The 20,553-nt window shown below is 38.6% G+C and overlaps 1 protein-coding gene across 1 annotated transcript in view; it reads left to right on the forward strand.

The window, feature by feature from the left end:
* The window catches only part of PRKCI (protein kinase C iota), an 87,755-nt gene that overhangs the window by 11,781 nt on the left and 55,421 nt on the right, over nucleotides 1–20,553 (forward strand). The window contains exon 2 of the mRNA XM_059065073.2: nucleotides 2,987–3,108. Within this exon, the coding sequence (XP_058921056.1) occupies nucleotides 2,987–3,108 (122 nt within the window). The remainder of the gene's footprint in view (nucleotides 1–2,986; nucleotides 3,109–20,553) is intronic.

Below are 20,553 nucleotides of genomic sequence, written 5' to 3' on the forward strand. Positions count from 1 at the left end.
GCTCACGGGCTCAGTAGTTGTGGCGCATGGGCTCAGTTACTCTGTGGCACATAGGATCTTCCTGGACCAAGGATCGAACCCATGTCCCCTGCATTGGTAGGCGGATTCTTATCCACTGCACCACCAGGGAGGTCCCTAGCCAAACTCTTAAAAGTGAAATTGACTGACTATATTCATTATGCTTTTGTCACAAAGTAACATCTAATGATAGCTGTGCATTGGGTGGATGCTTCTGTGGGAGGTGGTGTTGCAGATTAGCATGCAGGTGGTTTTTCAGGAGTGCTTTGGGGGTTGAGAGCTATGGAAGAGAAGGGGAGAAGCAAGCTTAGGTAGGAAAAAATCAAGATGCCCTGAAGTCCCTACAGAAGTCTTAGTTGACCCTCCAGGGAGGTCTGAAGATGAGTTGACACTTCAGAGCTTTCTTGAGTCATGTCTGGGACCTTTATACCCCCATATTGAATTGGCTGTTGGTTATGGGCTGACCAGGAAGGGGATTTGACTATAGGTGAGCAGTCACATCTCTGAAGGAAGCTGAAGACTGGGGATGTCTACTGGTAGCACTCCCGGTAGCTGGGATGACAAATGCTCCATTGCTAATGGGGGATTCTTGAGGTGGGGTGGAGAGCGGGCAGGTCAGATCACAGCATCCACCACGAGTGTCATTAGGAGATGTGGATTTGAATTCGCATTCTGTTTCCTAACTGTGAGACCCTGGCAAATATTCCCCTGTGCTAAGCTTTTTAAATCTATAAAGCAGGATTAGTAGGTCTAGTTTGACAGTTATTATGAAGATCATATAAGATGTTTGTTCAAACACCTGAAGCATGCTAAATATTCTATACATGTTTATAGGCTAAGGAAACATAAACAGTGATATTTCCTTGTCAAGAGTGCACTTTTTAGAAGTTGGGTTTCTTCTGGAAAATACTACTTCTACATTCAGTTAAGAAATATTTGAGTCCCTATTATGTAAATAGTTATGTGAATATATTAAAAAGTCAAGAATTTTTATCTTCCAGCTGTTTATAATCTACCTAAGGATGTGTGTATATAATTAGTTGTAGAACAAAAATTGGAACATAAGATACCTGTTGGACAGGTTTAGAGGTATAGACCATCAGGCTTATGTGGTTGAAAAAGTTTTAATGGAAGTTGATATTGAAGAAAAAAGTTGATGTTGAAGAAAGAAGGTTGATATTAAAGAAAGATCCCCACCTCCCTCCTTAAACTGAGGACAGGTCAGGATTAAAACTTGGATCATCAAGGTCTTATGTGTGGTGGTTTGAGTAAACAGATGTCCGTAATAGAGAGTTTGTGTTGGGAATGATGCGATCACTTTGAGAATAGAAATTGGAACAAGCTTATCAAGAGTCTTAAATATCACAGAGAGAGTTGGAATTACAGATTTAGGAGACCCTTACATAGAGATAATAATTAAAACATTGAATGTGAATTAGGTTTCAGAAAGAGAGAGACAATGAATATGAGAGAGGTTGTGAAGAATGTCTTGTGATTGGAGACAGAGGAGACTTAATAAGTGTTCAGAATAGTAGAAAGGCAGCCAGGGAAGCAGACTGTTATGAAAGCTAAGGCAAGAGGGTTCCAAGAGGCAGGGGCAGAAAACCGTGAGATGCTTAGAAAGAGAATGATTATCAAGAAAAGGCCATTCAGTTTCTACGTGTGGCTTTCTGCTTAAAGCCCCTAAAGACTGCAGTTTTAACTTTTTTGCACATGTCTAAAATTTTTAATACCTTATTTCTTACTCTGTGTTCTACGTTCCAAATACACATGTATGCTTGCACAGTCCCTAACACAGTGTCATTTCCTTCCTTTCTTCAACAAATATTTATTGAATACCCATTCTGTGCTGGACACCGTGTTGGCCACCAGGAATATAATGAACAAAATTCCTACTTTAATCAAGCTTACATTCTAGGTGGGGTAGATGGTAGACTATAAACATTGGTTTATCTGTCCAGTGATAGAAGAGGTAGGTCAGAGGGGCAGCTAGGGCCATTCACACACGGCCTTGTAGACCCTGCTAGAGACTTTGGATTTCCCTTTACTTTGGGCAAAGGCATTTGGAGAGTTTAAAACAAAGGAAAGACATGAACTACATTAATTTTGTAAAACCCTTATGACAGAGGTCACTATATGTGTGTTAAATTAACAGTCATTCGGTCTGTTTGACTTACCTTTGAAAGGATGGCTGGCTGGCTACTACATGGAGATTAGATCACAGGGAGCCTTCTTATGGCTCCCTGGAGGAAAACCCAGGCTACTGTTCTAAAACATTTTGTTATGTTTTTAAGTCTCATTGTGAATAGCTGCTCGGTGGATTTATTTAAGTACTATGACTTATCCAACAGTAATATAAAAATAAACACACATTTATGTCAATTGCTTCATTTTTTTTGGTGTCTACCTTAAAATATGAATCCTATTTTAAAACCAATTTTGGCAAATGAGTTGTTAATCTGGGTGATTAATCCTTGGAAGTCAGGGCTGAGGAAGAGGACAGGACAGACTTTTGTCAAATTTTTGAAGGGCCATCTCTTGGATGAAGGTAGACTTTTGGGGGAGGGGAGATCTAGGACTAGAGATTGAAAGAGATTTCAGTTAAGTATAATGCAGAGTTTGTCAGTAATAGAACTGTTTGTGGAGTGGAATGCCTCACAAAAGAGTGAGCTTCTGATAACTAACATTAAAGCAAAAGTGGAACTACTATCTGTTAGAGCAGTTAGGGTGGGCTTCCTGAATGAGGAGGGGAGGTTGAATTAAGGTTTCTCACAAAATCACTATTTTTATCTTTAAGGATTATTCAATATTGGTATTCTATTTTTTACAGAGATAGTTTACTGGAAGTAACACAGGCTGGTGCACACACAAAATAACTGAAGTCCATCAAATTGTCAGGCATTCAGTAATATGTAGAACATTATTAGTCTTAGTCATTGTCTAACTTAAAACTCCTTTTCTTTTTCAGGGATATCATGATAACACATTTTGAACCCTCGATCTCCTTTGAGGGCCTTTGTAATGAGGTTCGAGACATGTGTTCTTTCGACACTGAACAGCTTTTCACCATGAAATGGATAGATGAAGAAGGTGAGTGGATAAAGAGACCTGCCTGTGTAAGCATTTGATTTAAGATACCGTTTTGTAATTTTTTTTAACAATAAAGCTTTATTTAATTTCAATCAATCAAAATTTTGTAGCTTTTAGAATCTATTGCTCAAGACTGCATGTAAGCAACTAAACGCAAATTGTATTGGTAGTGCTTAAGGGAAGCAAACTGTGTACTTTTTTTTTGCTCTCCTTCTATTTGATATGTTTTTATTAGTTATCTATTTTATACAATATAGTGTATATATGTCAATCCCAGTCTCCCATTTCATCCCCCCGCCCCCCACCCGCTTTCCCCCCTTGGTGTCCGTACGTTTGTTCTCTACATCTGTGTCTCTCTTTCTGCCCTGCAAACCGGTTCATCTGTACCATTTTTCTAGATTCCACATATATGCGTTAATATATGATATATTTTTTTCTCTTTCTGACTTACTTCACTCTGTATGACAGTCTCTAGGTCCATCCACGTCTCTACAAATGACCCAATTTCATTCCGTTTTATGGCTGAGTAATATTCCATTGTATATATGTACCACATTTTCTTTATCCATTCATCTGTCAATGGGCATTTAGGTTGCTTCCATGACCTGGCTATTGTAAATAGTGCTGCAATGAACATTGTGGTACATGTATCTTCTTGAATTATGGTCTTCTCTGGGTATATGCCCAGTAGTGGGATTGCTGGGTCATATGGTAATTCTATTTTTAGTTTTTTAAGGAACCTCCATACTGTTCTCCATAGTGGCTGTATCAATTTACATTCCCACCAACAGTGCAAGAGGATTCTCTTTTCTCCACATCCTCTCCAGCATTTGTTGTTTGTAGATTTTCTGATGATGCCCATTCTAACTGGTGTGAGGTGATACCTTATGGTAGTTTTGATTTGCATTTCTCTAATAATTAGTGATGTTGAGCAGCTTTTCATGTGCCTCTTGGCCATCTGTATGTCTTCTTTAGAGAAATGTCCATTTAGGTCTTCTGCCCATTTTCAGATTGGGTTGCTTGTTTTTTCAATATTGAGCTGCATGAGCTTTATATATTTTTTGGAGATTAATCCGTTGTCCACTGATTCATTTGCAAATATTTTCTCCCATTCTGAGGGTTGTCTTTTTGTCTTGTTTATAGTTTCCTTTGCTTTGCAAAGCTTTTAAGTTTTATTAGGTCCTATTTGTTTATTTTTGTTTTTATTTCCATTACTCTAGGAGGTGGGTCGAGAAAGATCTTGCTGTGATTTACGTCAGAGTGTTCTTCCTATGTTTTCCTCTAAGAGTTTTATAGTGTCCGGTCTTACATTTAGGTTTTTAATCTATTTGAGTTCATTTTAGTGTATGCTGTTAGGGAGTATTCTAATTTCATTCTTTTACATGTAGCTGCCCAGTGTTCCCAACACCACTTATTGAAGAGGCTATCTTTTCTCCATTGCATATCCTTCCCTTCTTTGTCGTAGATTAGTTGACCATAAGTGCATGGGTTTATTTCTGGGTTTTCTATCCTGTTCCATTGATCTATATTTCTGTTTTTGTGCCAGTACCATATTGTCTTGATTACTGTAGCTTTGTAGTATAGTCCGAAGTCAGGGAATCTGATTCTTACAGCTCTGTTTTTATCCCTCTAGATTACGTTGGGTATTCGGGGTCTTTTGTGTCTCCATACAAATTTTAAGATTTTTTGTTCTAGTTCTGTAAAAAAAATGCCACTGGTAATTTGATAGGGATTGCATTGAATCTGTAGACTGCTTTGGGTAATATAGTCATTTTCACAATGTTGATTCTTCTAATCCAAGAACATGGTATATCTCTCCATCTGTTTGTGTCATCTTTGATTTCTTTCATCAGTGTCTTAGAGTTTTCTGAGTACAAATCTTTTACCTTCTTAGGTAGGTTTATTCCTAGCTATTTTATTCTTTTTGTTGCAATGGTGAATGGGATTGTTTCCTTAATTTCTCTTTCTGATCTTTCATTATTAGTGTATAGGAATGCAAGAGATTTCTGTGCATTAATTTTATATCATGCAATTTTACCAAATTCATTGATTAGCTCTAGAGGTTTCCGGTGGCATCTTTAGGATTATCTATGTATAGTATGTCATCTGCAAATAGTGACAGTTTTACTTCTTTTCCAGTTTGGATTCCTTTTATTTCTTTTTCTTCTCTGATTGCTGTGGCTAGGACTTCCAAAACTGTTGAATAATAGTGGCAAGAGTGGATATCCTTGTCTTGTTCCTGATCTTAGAGGAAACGCTTTCAGTTTTTCACTATTGTGAATGATGTTTGCTGTGGGTTTGTCATATATGGCCTTTATTATGTTGAGGTAGGTTCCCTCTGTGCCCACTTTCTGGAGGGCTTTTATCTTAAATGGGTGTTGAATTTTGTCAAAAGCTTTTGATTTAAGGTACCATTTTGTCTTTTTAAAAAAAAATTTATTTATTTATTTTTGGCTGCGTTGGGTCTTTGCTGCTGCACTTGGGCTTTCTCTAGTTGTGGTAAGCGGGGGCTACCCTTTGTTGTGGTGTGCAGGCTTCTCACTGCAGTGGCTTCTCTCGTTGCGGAGTACAGGCTGTAGGCACATGGGCTTCAGTAGTTGTGGTACGTGGGCTCAGTAGTTGTGGCTCGCGGGCTCTAAAGTGCAGGCTCAGTAGTTGTGGCGCATGGGCTCAGTTGCTCCATGGCATGTGGGATCTTCCCAGACTAGGGCTCAAACCTTTGCCGCCTGCATTGGCAGGTGGATTGATTCTCAACCACTGTGCCACCAGGGAAACCCTGCTTTTGAAACGTAATTATAGTCCTAATTAACTTAAGGAGGGAAAGGTATATTAGAAATTTGATGCCATTCTTATTTTCCTTCAAGTACTTGAGTATCAAAGAGTACAACTTTGTTTTGCTCTTTTTACCCTTAAATATAGTGAAATTAATGTGACTTTTTTCCAGCAATAAGGTAAACATCTCATTAAATAGTGTTACATTTTAGTTTAATTTTGAATATATGTTGCCTTATATTTTAAGAGATTACTTTCAATAATTTGACAGTACATTACAGAAAATATTCTTTAAAGAAAATGTTTTAGAAAAAGTTTAAAAGTGATTGTGACAACCATTATTTCAAAGGTGGTGGCAAAAACTTGATTCAGAAAACATTTATTGAATATGTGTGTGTTGAGGATAGATACTTTCTATCCTCAAACCCCACAGAGAGATGGACATGTGAAAAACAAATGTGACAGTTGAACCTAAATGCATAGGGGCCTCAGAATACAAAAGAAACAACATCCACATATGCCTGAAATATTTGCAAAGTTTGAACTAAACGTATAACAGAGTAGAAGTTTTTGAAGTGGAGTAGGTGAGGAGAGAACCAGAAAGAAAGAATAATATATAAAAAGGCACAGAGGTATGAAGAACATGGTGTGTGGGGAAGAGCAGTAATTCACTAAATTGAAAGTATGGGGAGGCCTCCTTCTAGCGGTCCCATATTGAACTGGAGTTGGAAGAGGTGAGTCTGGTCTCAAAATGGAGGTAAAACCACCACCAGGTCACTCCCAGCCTGCTGCCATCAGGAGGAGGGCCATGATCCAAAGGAACCAGCGCTGTTGAGAAAACTGTTTATTGGAGGTCTGAGCTTTGAAACTACAGATTATAGTTTAAAAGAACATTTTGAGGAGATTGGAGAGAAGATGGCAGAAGAGTAAGACGCGGAGATCGCCTTCCTCCCCACAGATACATCAGAAATACATCTACACGTGGAACTAACTGCTCCTATAGAACACCCACTGAATGCTGGCAGAAGACCTCAGACCTTCCAAAAGGCAAGACACACCCCACATACCTTGGTAGGGCAAAAGAAAAAAGAATATACAGAGACAAAAGAATAGGGATGGGACCTGCACCAGTGGGAGGGAGCTGTGAAGGAGGAAAGGTTTCCACACACTAGAAGCCCCTTCACGGGCAGAGACTGGGGGTGGCAGAGGAGGAAGCTTCAGAGCCGCGAAGGAGAGCGCAGTAACAGGGTGCGGAGGGCAAAGTGGAGAGATTCCCGCACAGAGGATCAGTGCTGACCAGCACTCACCAGCCCGATAGGCTTGTCTGCTCACCCGCCGGGATGGGCGGGGCTGGGAGCTGAGGCTCGGCTTCGGTCGGAAACCGGGAGAGGACTGGGGTTGGCGGGAGAGGACTGGGGTTGGCGGCGTGAACACAGCCTGAAGGGGCTAGTGCACCACAGCTAGCCGGGAGGGAGTCTGGGAGAAGTCTGGAGCTGTTGAAGAGGCAAGAGACCTTTTCTTCCCTCTTTGCTTCCTGGGGCGCGAGGAAAGGGGTTTAAGCGTGCCGCTTAAAGGAGCTCCAGAAACAGGCGCTAGCCGCGGCTGTCGGCGTGGACACCAGAGACGGGCACGGGACACTAGGGCTGCTGCTGCTGCCACCAGGAGGCCTGTGTGCGAGCACAGGTCACTCTCCACACCTCCCCTCCCGGGAGCCTGTGCAGCCCGCCACTGCCGGGGTCCCGGGATCCAGGGACAGCTTCCCCGGGAGAACACACGTCGCCCCTTGGGCTGGTGCAGCGTCACACTGGCCTTTGCTGCCACGGGCTCGCCCCGCATCCGTACCCCTCCCTCCCCCCAGCCTGAGCCAGAGCCCCCAAATCAGCTGCTCCTTTAACCCCGTCCTGTCTGAGCGAAGAGCAATCGCCCTCAGACGACCTATGCGCAGGGGCCAAGTCCAAAACGGAACCACAGGAGCTGTGCGAACAAAGAGGAGAGGGGGAGGTCTCTCCCTGGCAGCCTCAGAAGCAGTGGATTAAATCTCCACAATCAACTTGAAGTGCCCTGCATCTGTGGAATACCTGAATAGACAGCGAGTCATCCCAAGTTGAGGAGGTGGACTTCGGGAGTAAGATATATAATTATTTTCCCCTTTCTCTCTTTTTGTGAGTGTGTATGTGAGTCCTGCTGTGTGAGATTTTGTCTGTATAGCTTTGCTTTCACTATTTGTCCTAGGGTTCTGACCAAACCGTTTTTTTCTTTTTAAATTTTTTTTCTTAATAATTATTTTTTACTTTAATAACTTTATTTTATCCTACTTTATTTTATCTTCTTTCTTTCTTTCTTCCTTTCTTTCTTCCTTCTTTTTTTCCCTCCTTTCTTCCTTCCTTTCTTCCTCCCTTTCTTCCTCCATTCCTTTCTTCCTTCCTTCCTTCTTCCCTCCCTTCCTTCCTCCCTTCCTTTCTTCCTTCCTTCCTTCCTTTCTTGCTTTCTTCCTCCTTCCTTCCTTTCCTTTCCTTTCTATTTTTTTTCTCCTCCCTTTTATTCTGAGCCGTGTGGATTAAAGGCTCTTGGTGCTCCAGCCAGGCGTCAGGGCTGTGTCTCTGAGGTGGGAGAACCAACTTCAGGACACTGGTCCACAAGAGACCTCCCAGCTCCACGTAATATCAAATGGCGAAAATCTCCCAGAGATATCCATCTCAACACCAAGACCCAGCTTCACTCAACAACCAGCAAGCTACAGTGCTGGACACCCTATGTCCAACAACTAGCAAGACAGGACTACAGCCCCATCCACTAGCAGAGAGGCTGCCTAAAATCATAATAAGGCTACCGACACCCCAAAACACACCACCAGACGTGGACTTGCCCACCAGAAAGACAAGATCCAGCCTCATCCACCAGAACACAGGCACTAGTCCCCTCAACCAGGAAACCTACTCAAACCACTGAACCAACCTTAGCCACTGGGGACAGACACCAAAAACAACGGGAACTACGAACCTGCAGCCTGCAAAAAGGAGACTCCAAACACAATAAGCAAAATGAAAAGACAGAAAAACACACAGCAGATGAAGGAGCAAGGTAAAAACCCACCAGACCTAACAAATGAAGAGGAAATAGGCAGTATACCTGAAAAAGAATTCAGAATAATGATAGTAAAGATGATCCAAAATCTTGGAAATAGAATAGACAAAATGCAAGAAACATTTAACAAGGACCTAGAAGAAATAAAGAGGAAGCAAGGAATGATGAGCAACACAGTAAATGAAATTAAAAATACTCTAGGTGGGATCAATAGCAGAATAACTGAGGCAGAAGAACCGATAAGTGACATGGAAGATAAAATAGTGGAAATAATTACTGCAGAGCAGAATAAAGAAAAAAGAATGAAAACAACTGAGGACAGTCTCAGAGACCTCTGGGACAATATTGAACATACCAACATTCAAATTATAGGGGTCCCAGAAGAAGAGAAAAAGAAAGGGACTGAGAAAGTATTTGAAGAGATTATAGTTGAAAACTTCCCTAATATGGGAAAGGAAATAGTCAATCAAGTCCAGGAAGTACAGAGAGTCCCATACAGGATAAATCCAAGGAGAAACAGGCCAAGACACATATTAATCAAACTATCAAAAATTAAATACAAAGAAAACATATTAAAAGCAACAAGGGAAAAACAACAAATAACACACAAGGGAACCCCCATAAGGTTAACAGCTGATCTTTCAGCAGAAACTCTGCAAGCCAGAAGGGAGTGGCAGGACATATTTAAAGTGATGAAGGAGAAAAACCTACAACCAAGATTACTCTACCCATCAAGAATCTCATTCAGATTTGATGGAGAAATTAAAACCTTTACAGACAAGCAAAAGCTGAGAGAGTTCAGCACCACCAAACCAGCTTTACAACAAATGCTAAAGGAACTTCTCTAGGCAAGAAACACAAGAGAAGGAAAAGACCTACAAGAACGAACTCGAAACAATTAAGTAAATGGTAATGGAACATACATATAGATAATTACCTTAAATGTAAATGGATTAAATGCTCCCACCAAAAGACACAGACTGGCTGAATGGATACAAAAACAAGACCCATATATATGCTGTCTACAAGAGACTCACTTCAGACCTAGGGACACATACAGACTGAACGTGAGGGGATGGAAAAAGATATTCCATGCAAATGGAAATCAGAAGAAAGCTGGAGTAGCAATTCTCATATCAGACAAAATAGACTTTAAAATACACTATTACAAGAGACAAAGAAGGACAGTACATAATGATCAAGGGATTGATTCATGAAGAAGATATAACAATTGTAAATATTTATGCACCCATCATAGGAGCACCTCAATACATAAGGCAAATACTAACAGCCATAAAAGGGGAAATCAACAGTAACACGATCATAATAGAGAACTTTAACACCCCACTTTCACCAATGGACAGATCATTCAAAATGAAAATAAATAAGGAAACACAAGTTTTAAATGATACATTAAACAAGATAGACTTAATTGATATTTATAGGACATTCTATCCCAAAACAACAGAATACACATTTTTCTCAAGTGCTCATGGAACATTCTCCAGGAGAGAACATGTCTTGGGTCACAAATCTAGCCTTGTTGAAATCGTATCAAGTATGTTTTCCGACCACAATGCTATGAGACTAGATATCAATTACAGGAAGAGATCTGTAAAAAATACAAACACATGGAGGCTAAACAATACACTACTTAATAATGAAGTGATCACTGAAGAAATCAAAGAGGAAATTAAAAAATACTTAGAAACAAATGACAATGGAGACACGATGACCCAAAACCTTTGGGATGCAGCAAAAGCAGTTCTAAGAGGGAAGTTTATAGCAATACAATCCTACCTTAAGAAACAGGAAGCATCTCGAATAAACAACCTAACTTTGCACCTAAAGCAATTAGAGAAAGAAGAACAAAAACCCCCCAAATTTAGCAGAAGGAAAGAAATCATAAAGAGCAGGTCAGAAATAAATGAAAAAGAAATGAAGGAAGCAGTAGCAAAGATCAATAAAACTAAAAGCTGGTTCTTTGAGAAGATAAACTAAATTGATAAACCATTAGCCAGACTCATCAAGAAAAAAGGGGAGAAGACTCAAATCAATAGACTTAGAAATGAAAAAGGAGACGTAACAACTGACACTGCAGAAATACAAAAGATTATGAGAGATTACTACAAGCAACTGTATGCCAATAAAATGGGCAACCTGGAAGAAATGGACAAATTCTTAGAAATGCACAACTTGCCGAGACTGAGCCAGGAAGAAATAGAAAATATGAACAGACCAATCACAAGCACTGAAATTGAAACTGTGATTAAAAATCTTCCAACAAACAAAAGCCCAGGACCAGATGGCTTCACAGGCGAATTCTATCAGACATTTAGTGAAGAGCTAACACCTATCCTTCTCAAATCTTCCAAAAGATAGCAGAGGGAGGAACACTCCCAAACTCATTCTATGCAGCCACCATAACCCTGATACCAAAACCAGACAAAGACGTCACAAAGCAGGAAAACTACAGGCCAATATCACTGATGAACATAGATGCAAAAATCCTCAACAAGAAAATAGCAAACAGAATCCAACAGCACATTAAAAGGATCATACACTATGATCAAGTGGGGTTTATTCCAGGAATGCAAGGATTCTTCAATATATGCAAATCAGTCAACGTGATACACCATGTTGACAAACTGAAGGAGAAAAACCATATGATCATCTCAATAGATGCAGAGAAAGCTTTTGACAAAATTCAACACCCATTTATGATAAAAACCCTGCAGAAAGTAGGCATAGAGGGAACATTCCTCAACATAATAAAGGCCATATATGACAAACCCACAGCCAGCATTGTTCTCAATGGTGAAAAACTGAAACTATTTCCACTAAGATCAGGAACAAGACAAGGTTGCCCACTCTCACCACTCTTATTCAACATAGTTTTGGAAGTTCTAGCCACAGCAATCAGAGAAGAAAAAGAAATAAAAGGAATCCAAATCAGAAAAGAGGAAGTAAAGCTGTCACTGTTTGCAGATGACAATACTATACATAGAGAATCCTAAGGATGCTACCAGAAAACTACTAGAGCTAATCAATGAATTTGGTAAAGTTGCAGGATACAAAATTAATGCACAGAAATCTCTGGCATTCTTATACACTAATGGTGAAAAATCTGAGAGTGAAATTAAGAAAACACTCCCATTTACCATTGCAACAAAAAGAATAAAATACCTAGGAATAAACCTACCTAAGGAGACAAAAGATCTGTATGCAGAAAATTATAAGACACTGATGAAAGAAATTAAAGATGATACAAATAGGTGGAGAAATATACCATGTTCTTGGATTGGAAGAATGAACATTGTGAAAATGACTCTACTACCCAAAGCAATCTACAGATTCAATGCAATCCCTATCAAACTACCACTGGCATTTTTTACAGAACTAGAACAAAAAATTTCAGTTTGTATGGAAACACAAAAGACCCCGAATAGCCAAAGCAATCTTCAGAAAGAAAAACGGAGCTGGAGGAATCAGGCTCCCTGACTTCAGACTATACTACAAAGCTACAGTAATCAAGACAGTATGGTACTGGCACAAAAACAGAAATATAAATCAATGGAACAGGATAGAAAGCTCAGAGATAAACCCCCACACATATGGTCACCTTATCTTTGATAAAGGAGGCAAGATTATACAGTGGAGAAAGGACAGCCTCTTCAATAAGTGGTGTTGGGAAAACTGGACAGGTACATGTAAAAGTATGAAATTAGAACACTCCATAACACCATACTGAAAAATAAACTCAAAATGGTTAAAGACCTACATGTAAGGCCAGACAATATCAAACTCCTGAGGAAAACAAAGGCAGAACACTCTATGACATAAATCACAGCAAGATCCTTTTTGACCCACCTCCTAGAGAAATGGAAATAAAAACAAAAATAAACAAATGGGACCTAATGAAACTTAAAAGCTTTTGCACAGCAAAGGATACCATAAACAGGACCAAAAGACAACCCTCAGAATGGGAGAAAATAGTTGCAAATGAAGCAACTGACAAAGGATTAATCTCCAAAATTTACAAGCAGCTTATGCAGCTCAATAATAAAAAAACAAACAACCCAATCCAAAAATGGGCAGAAGACCTATATAGACATTTCTCCAAAGAAGATATACAGATTGCCAACAAACACATGAAAGAATGCTCAACATCATTAATCATTAGAGAAATGCAAATCAAAACTACAATGAGATGTTATCTCACACCAGTCAGAATGGCCGTCATCAAAATATCTAGAAACAATAAATGCTGGAGAGGGTGTGGAGAAAAGGGAATACTCTTGTACTGCTGGTGGGAATGTAAATTGATACAGCCACTATGGAGAGCAGTATGTATGGGGGTTCCTTAAAAAACTACAAATAGAGCTACCATATGACCCAGCAATCCCACTACTACTGGGCATATACCCTGAGAAAAGCATAATTCAGAAAGAGTCATGTACCAAAATGTTCATTGCAGCTCTATTTACAATAGCCAGGACATGGAAGCAACCTAAGTGTCCATCAACAGATGAATGGATAAAGAAGATGTGGCACATATATACAATGGAATATTACTCAGCCATGAAAAGAAATGAAACTGAGTTATTTGTAGTGAGGTGGATAGACCTGGAGTCTGTCATGCAGAGTGAAGTAAGTCAAAAAGAAAAATACCATATGCTAACACATATATGTGGAATCTAAGAAGAAAACGTGTCATGAAGAGACTAGGAGTAGGATGGGAATAAGACACAGACTTACTAGAGTCTGGACTTGAAGATATGGGGAGGGGGAAGGGTAAGCTGTGATGAAGTGAGAGAGTGGCATGGACATATATACACTACCAAACGTAGGGTGGATAGCTAGTGGGAAGCAGCCACATGGCACAGGGAGATCAGCTAGGTGGTTTGTGACCACCTAGAGGGGTGGGATAAGGAGGGTGGGAGGGAGGGAGACACAAGAGGGAAGAGATATGGGAACATGTGTATATGTATAACTGATTCACTTTGTTATAAAGCAGAAACTAATACTCCATTGTAAAGCAATTATACTCCAATAAAGATGTTTGTTAAAAAAAGAACATTTTGAGAAATGGGGCACACTTACGGATTGTGCAGTGATGAGAGACCGCTAAACACAACGTCCCAGGACCTCTAGTTTTGTGACTTACTCTAGACTTGAAGAGGTGGATGCAGCAGTGAATGTAGGACCACTGAGGTTGATGGGTATTTGGTGGAACCAAAGAGAGCTGTTTCTAAAGAGGATTCTGTAAAGCCTGCCACCCTTCCGAAAGTGAAGAAACTTTTTGTGGGTGGTATTAAAGAAGATACAGAAGAATATGAGAGACTGCTTTGGAAAGTATGGCAAGATTGAAACCATAGAAGTCGGTCTTTCAACCATGGAAGACAGGCAGAGTAGAGAAATTGAGGATTTGCTTTTGTAGCTTTTGATGATCATGATACAGTTGAGAAAATTGCTGTTCAGAAATACCACACTATTAACAGGCATAATTGTGAAGTGAAAAAGGCCCTTTTAAAACAAGAAATGCAATCTGCAGATCGCACAGAGGTCATGGAGGTGGATCTGGCAGCTTTGTGGGTTGTGGTGGAAATTTTGGAGATTGAGTAGGGTTTTTGTATTTAACCTGTTAACCAGAAGCTATGGGAGCCTAGTTACGCAAATGCTGCTTTTTAAGAGACAACTTTTCCCCCCAAATAATTAAAATATTAATCAGTTACTATTCAGATGAGATGCTGATTATTCATAAGGGCTTTTATTGCTGCCCCAAAAGGGCTTGTTAAAAATTGAGATTTGATGTTAATTCACTTTTTAAAAAAATGACTTTTGAGGGACAGGTGCTTAAGATAAAACTAGTTTCTATTTTTTTTTTAATTAATTAATTTTAAAAGTTAAGGATGGGGAATGGTAAGGAACTTGGGCTAGATCCTTGCTACTCAAAGTGTAGTCTGTGGTACTTATAGAAAAGGGGGCTCTCTGGCCCCATCACAGACTACTGAATCAGAATCTACATTTTAACAGGATCTACAGGTGAGTTGCATGAGTATTAAAGTTTGAGAAGCATAGGACTAGATCCCAGAAGGCTTTGCAGACCACATTAGACTTTATTTTACATGATGGAATGTCATTGAGGTGTAGTTGAAAGATGCCTAAATATACTAGTTTTGTATAATGGTTTTCTATTAATTGTAATACCAGTGGAATTTCATTTTAAGGAATGTCATTTTAATATTTAGCTCAATATTTGGGGCTGGCCATTTTTGTATTCCGTGATATGAAGAGCCCTGAAAAGATGATATTACAGCTTCAAGCAATGGGTAAAATGAAGCCCATTTTCATTTTTTAAGGCCATTTTTTAAAGTTTCTCTAAAGTAATCCATGTTTACTATTTGGCAGAAAAAAGAGATGATCATGAAATTTAAAAAGAAGTCTTCTGTTTGCCCTTTATCTTCTCTCTTCCCTCACCAATCCTAGCCCTAAGGGAGGAAACCACAGCTTAGTATATATCCTTCTAGATATATTCTATGCATATACAAATATTTCTTGTTTCTGTACATCACTTATAAGCACACTTTATTTCACACACAAAAAAAATATATACGAACCATTAAGCAGTACTTTCCTTTTATGTTATGTATTGGATGTTTTTTCATTTCAGTGTGCATCAATTTGCATCATCACCTTTTTTTTAAACACTGCATAATATTCCATATGATTTATTTTATCTTTTATTGACAGATATTTGGACTGTTTCTAGTTTTTGGCTATTATTTATTTATTTTTTAAATTTTATTTATTTATTTTTGTTTGTGTTGGGTCTTCATTTCTTTTTTTTTTTAAGATGTTGGGGGTAGGAGTTTATTAATTAATTAATTTATTTTTTCTGTGTTGGGTCTTCGTTTCTGTGGGAGGGCTTTCTCTAGTTGTGGCAAGCGGGAGCCACTCTTCATCGTGGTGCACGGGCCTCTCACTATCGCGGCCTCTTGTTGCAGAGCACAGGCTCCAGACACGCAGGCTCCACAGTTGTGGCTCACCGGCCCAGTTGCTCCACGGCATGTGGGATCTTCCCAGACCAGGGCTTGAACCCGTGTCCCTTGCATCGGCAGGCAAACTCTCAACCACTGCGCCACCAGGGAAGCCTCTGGCTATTATAAGTAGTATATAATGAACATTTTTATATGTAATTTTGTGCTGTTGTATGGGACTCTCTCTGTAGCAAATGTGCAGAATATGCACATTGTAGATTTTGGTAGATAGTGACAGTTTGCTCTCTAAGAAAGTTAAAACAATTTATGGCACACCTACATTGAATGAGAGCATCCCTTCACTCTTGCCTTCACCAGCCTCAGATTTTTTGAAAATCTAGCTAGCTAGATTTGTATTTTAAATTTTGTACTATTTAAGAGTAAGCTGAGTTTTCTCATCTATTCATCTACTTTTTGACCTTCTCTGTCTAAAGGTTTATGTAAATATTGTTAATTATAAATGGTGTGGATATTTCACAGTATGTCTTCAGCCTGAAAATGAGACTATATAATTTAGCACAGTGCATAGAATATAGTTAGCATAGGGAGTTCCCTGGTGGTCTAGTGGTTAGGACTCGATACTTTCACTGCGGTGGCCTGGGTGCAGTCCCTGGTAGGGCAACTGGGATCCTGCAAGCCACATAGAGAGGCCAAAGAAAAAAAAGAGAAAGAAGAAAAAATATTGTTAGCATCAATAAACTGGTTCTTACCCGAGCCAGTGTTTTTATTTTAGTCCTGTCCTGATCATTTCATGTCATTTATTTTCCACTTGGGGTTTTGTCATTTAGTAGTTTTCAAACTGTAGTACACATAGCAATCACTAGATAATGCTCTTTTTTTTTTAGAAGTTTATTTATTTAGTTTGGCTGCACTGTGGGATCTTAGTTCCCAGACCAGGGATTGAACCCGGGCCCTCAGCAGTGAAAGTGCGGAGTCCTAACCACTGGACCACTGGGGAATTCCCTAGAAAATGCGTTTTATTAAAAGAAATTGGTTTAGAGACAGTCCATTTAAAATTTTTATAGTACATTTATACTTTGTATTGTCTTTGCCTGGAGAGTTCTGTTCCCAGACTGTCTCATGGCTGTCTCTTTCTTGTCATTCAGGTCTTAATTCAAATGTCATGTCCTCCAAGAAGCCTCTTAACCCCTATTCACTTTGTATCTTATTTGTATGGTAGAATATAAGCTCCAGGACAGCAGAGATCCTGTCTTTTCCATGGAGTTCCAATGCCTAGAGCAGTACTCAGTAGTAGCATGCTCAAAAAATATTTGTGAATTGTACAAAGGGTGGTAGCATGCCTTTCCCACAGTTACTTTTATGTCAGTTATTGGAGATTTAAGCATTAGGAGTTGCAGTTTATTCTGTTTTTTTCTTAACCTAATAGTGTATTTTAATTAACAGATTCACATAGTAAATTAAATTAATTCTCTGATGAAACAGACTTATTCTTTTATAGTGTAACTCATACTTCTTTCTCTCTAAATAGCTATTAAGTGTCCTAATTTTCTGGGGAAACTATAAAACTGTAGCCTTTGTCTCATTCAAGTAAAGGTTCAACTTTTTATTAAGGTCTGTTGATTTCCATGTGTTCCTTTTTACACTGGTGAATTCTGATACCAGTCTTTTTCTTTTCTTAATTTTAGCCTTACAGAGCCAGTAGTGATTATTTTTGAGTTCCTTGCAATTATTTTTCAGTTGTAATTTTTCATCTTTGTTTTTAGCCATGTAGGCATTGGGGCATGCTTATATGGAAAAGAAATTTTCTCTAGGATCAGTGGAAGACAGGACTATAATTTGATTTCTCTGATTTATGAGAAACATTATTCTAGAAGCTAAGCATTTAATTGTGGGATTTTATATCAGAGCAAATAAAGATCATACTTCATTTCTTTACACAGATTTATGACAACCATTCTTCTTCTTTGTGTTCAAAACTAGTTTCACTGATTTGTTTTGATGAGCATGTGGAAAAACTGGTTTGCTTAATCTAACTAAACATTTTAGAATGAGTAGTATTTTGTAACAATCATATCCTGGTTCTCATATGCAGTGAGAGTGTGGGGCAGGGCATGATAAATGTGAGTTTTTAGTTCCCTATGTAAGTGTGACTATTTTTCCTTAAGGATGTGCTTTAAAAGTATTACATCTAATATTGAGTATTTTCTAAATTTCTAATTCTATAAATTCTAATTATTCAGGGTCTAAATACCCGGTTTAAATTTAACTGTGTCACTTCTCTTTTACTAGACACTATTAATTTCTGTCACTAGCCTTTGGGTATTTTGTTTCTTGTTAAAGTTTTTATTGAGAATAATGCTTGCTTTTTAACAAAATTATTGATTTATTTGAAGGAAAAAGTGTCTCTGGAGATCTTCAGACCCCCAGAAATAGCTGCTATGAACGAATTTATGGTATCTCTTTCTGTGAATATACAACTAGAAGGGATAGGGTAACAATTTTTTTCTGTCTTACAAATAGACTAATATTATACAAGCTGTTATTTAACCTGTTTTTTCCCTTACCATCTTGTAGATAGCTTGTCATATCCGTGGCTTTTTTTTTTTTTTTGGCCACACCACGCAGCTTGTGGGATCTTAGTTCCCTGACCAGGGATTGAACCCAGGCCCTCAGCAGTGAGAGCATGGAGTCCTAACCACTGGACCACCAGGATATTCCCCATATCAGTGCATGTAGATTTATCTCGTTCCTCTTAAAGGCTATGTAGTATTATATAACAATGTTGTACCATAACTTATTTAACTAATCCCCTTTTGATAGATATTTGGATAGTTTGCAGTTTGTCAGAAATACTGGTGCAGGGAATATCTTTGTGCATGTATTTTGGGGACACATACTGTATTATTTGTAAATTCCCAGAAATGGAATGTGTCCTTGATGATAGGTGGTACCAAACTGACTTCCAAAAATATTGTACCCCTTGTTATACTTTTACCTATAGCATTTGTGAATTCCTGTTTTTTTACACCCTGTAAAGGACTATGTGAGGAAAACAGTTGAAAATGTAGGTGACTTACAGAGTGGGAGAGGGTATTATTTGGATATAGTTCTTTAATCCATGTCCTGTTAACTCTAGTAGGTGAGTTTCATGGAAATTTCAAATGAGTGTAAACTTTCTTTGACATAAAGAGCATGGAGTGTTTCTGGATTCTGGGAGGTTAAGCTTCTTCCTGACTTGCAATATAAAATCTGATTTGATCATGAGGGGAAAAATAGAGTAACAAGATGCAACAAAACCATACTTAGGATGGCAAGAAACATATTTCTCTGATGTGATGTTTTCCAAACATCTTCAGTCTGGTGTAATTTTAGCTGGTATGTTAAGAACTAAAATAGTAAATCATTCTTCATACTTTTTTTTAATCCCCAGCACTATGCACTGATAGCAGTAATCATGTCAGAAAAAACAGTGAGGGAAAACTTTTTGACTGAATGTATATTCAGTGTAACTTCAGTTATTTAGATAGCAGTATCGTGGCTCCAAACCTGAAAATTCAAAAATGAAAATCAACATCAATAAGAAAGAAAATCCGAGTACCTCTGAGAAGATCTTGTTTTGTAACTGGTATTTTCCTTCTACTTGGAGAACTTCCTTTAACATTTCTGTAGTGGAGGTTTGCTGGTAATGAATTCTTTTAGCTTTTCTGTATCTTTACTTCTCTAAAAATAGCTTTATTGAGGTATAATTAACATACAATAAACTGTACATATTGTAAGTATACTATTTGATGAAGTTTTACACCCAGGAAACCATCACCACAAGCAAGGTAGAGAACATATCTGTTACCCCTTAATGTTTCCCTCTGCTTTGCAATTCCTGACTCCTGCTCCTCCATTCCAGGCAACTACTGATCTGCTTTCTGTCCCTATAGATTAGTTTGCATTTTTGGTCTGGCTTCTTTCACTCAGCATAATTATTGATACATGTTTTGTGTGTATCAGTAGTTCTTTTTTTTTTTTTTTTTTTTTTTGCTGAGTGGTATTCCATCATGTTTGTTTATCTGTTCATCTGTTGATGGACATTGAGTTTGTTTCTAGTTTTGGGCTATTATAAATAAAGGTCCTATGGCAATCACATACAAGTCTTTGTATGAATATATATTTCCTTTTCTCTTGGGTAAATACTTAGAGGTGGAATGGCTGGATCATATGGTAGGTATATGCTTTTTTTTTTTTTTTTTTTTTTTTTTTTTTTTTTTTTTTTTTTTTTTTTTAGTGAAACAGGAAAAGAAAAATTTGAGGAGATGAGATGGGGTACTGCACTCCAGGCATGTTCTCAGGCAGATGGGTTTTAGAAAGGAGTTTATATGGAAGTTGAGGAAATGGATACCTTTAAAAAACTGTCTATGCCTGGTAGTCCCTGGAAAGTCTTCCTGTACTCCCAGGGGGTAGAGGACCCCACGAGAAGATAGCTAACTTTAAGAAGTCCCCAAGCACTTCTCTTAGCTCTGGCCTCTGCCCCAGCTCCATGCCCCAGACATTCTGCCTAGTAAATTCTGGCTGCTACCATTTATATACCAGGCTGTGG

This window comes from Kogia breviceps, chromosome 5 (assembly GCF_026419965.1).
Source record: "Kogia breviceps isolate mKogBre1 chromosome 5, mKogBre1 haplotype 1, whole genome shotgun sequence".
Taxonomy (NCBI): Eukaryota; Metazoa; Chordata; class Mammalia; order Artiodactyla; family Physeteridae; genus Kogia; species Kogia breviceps.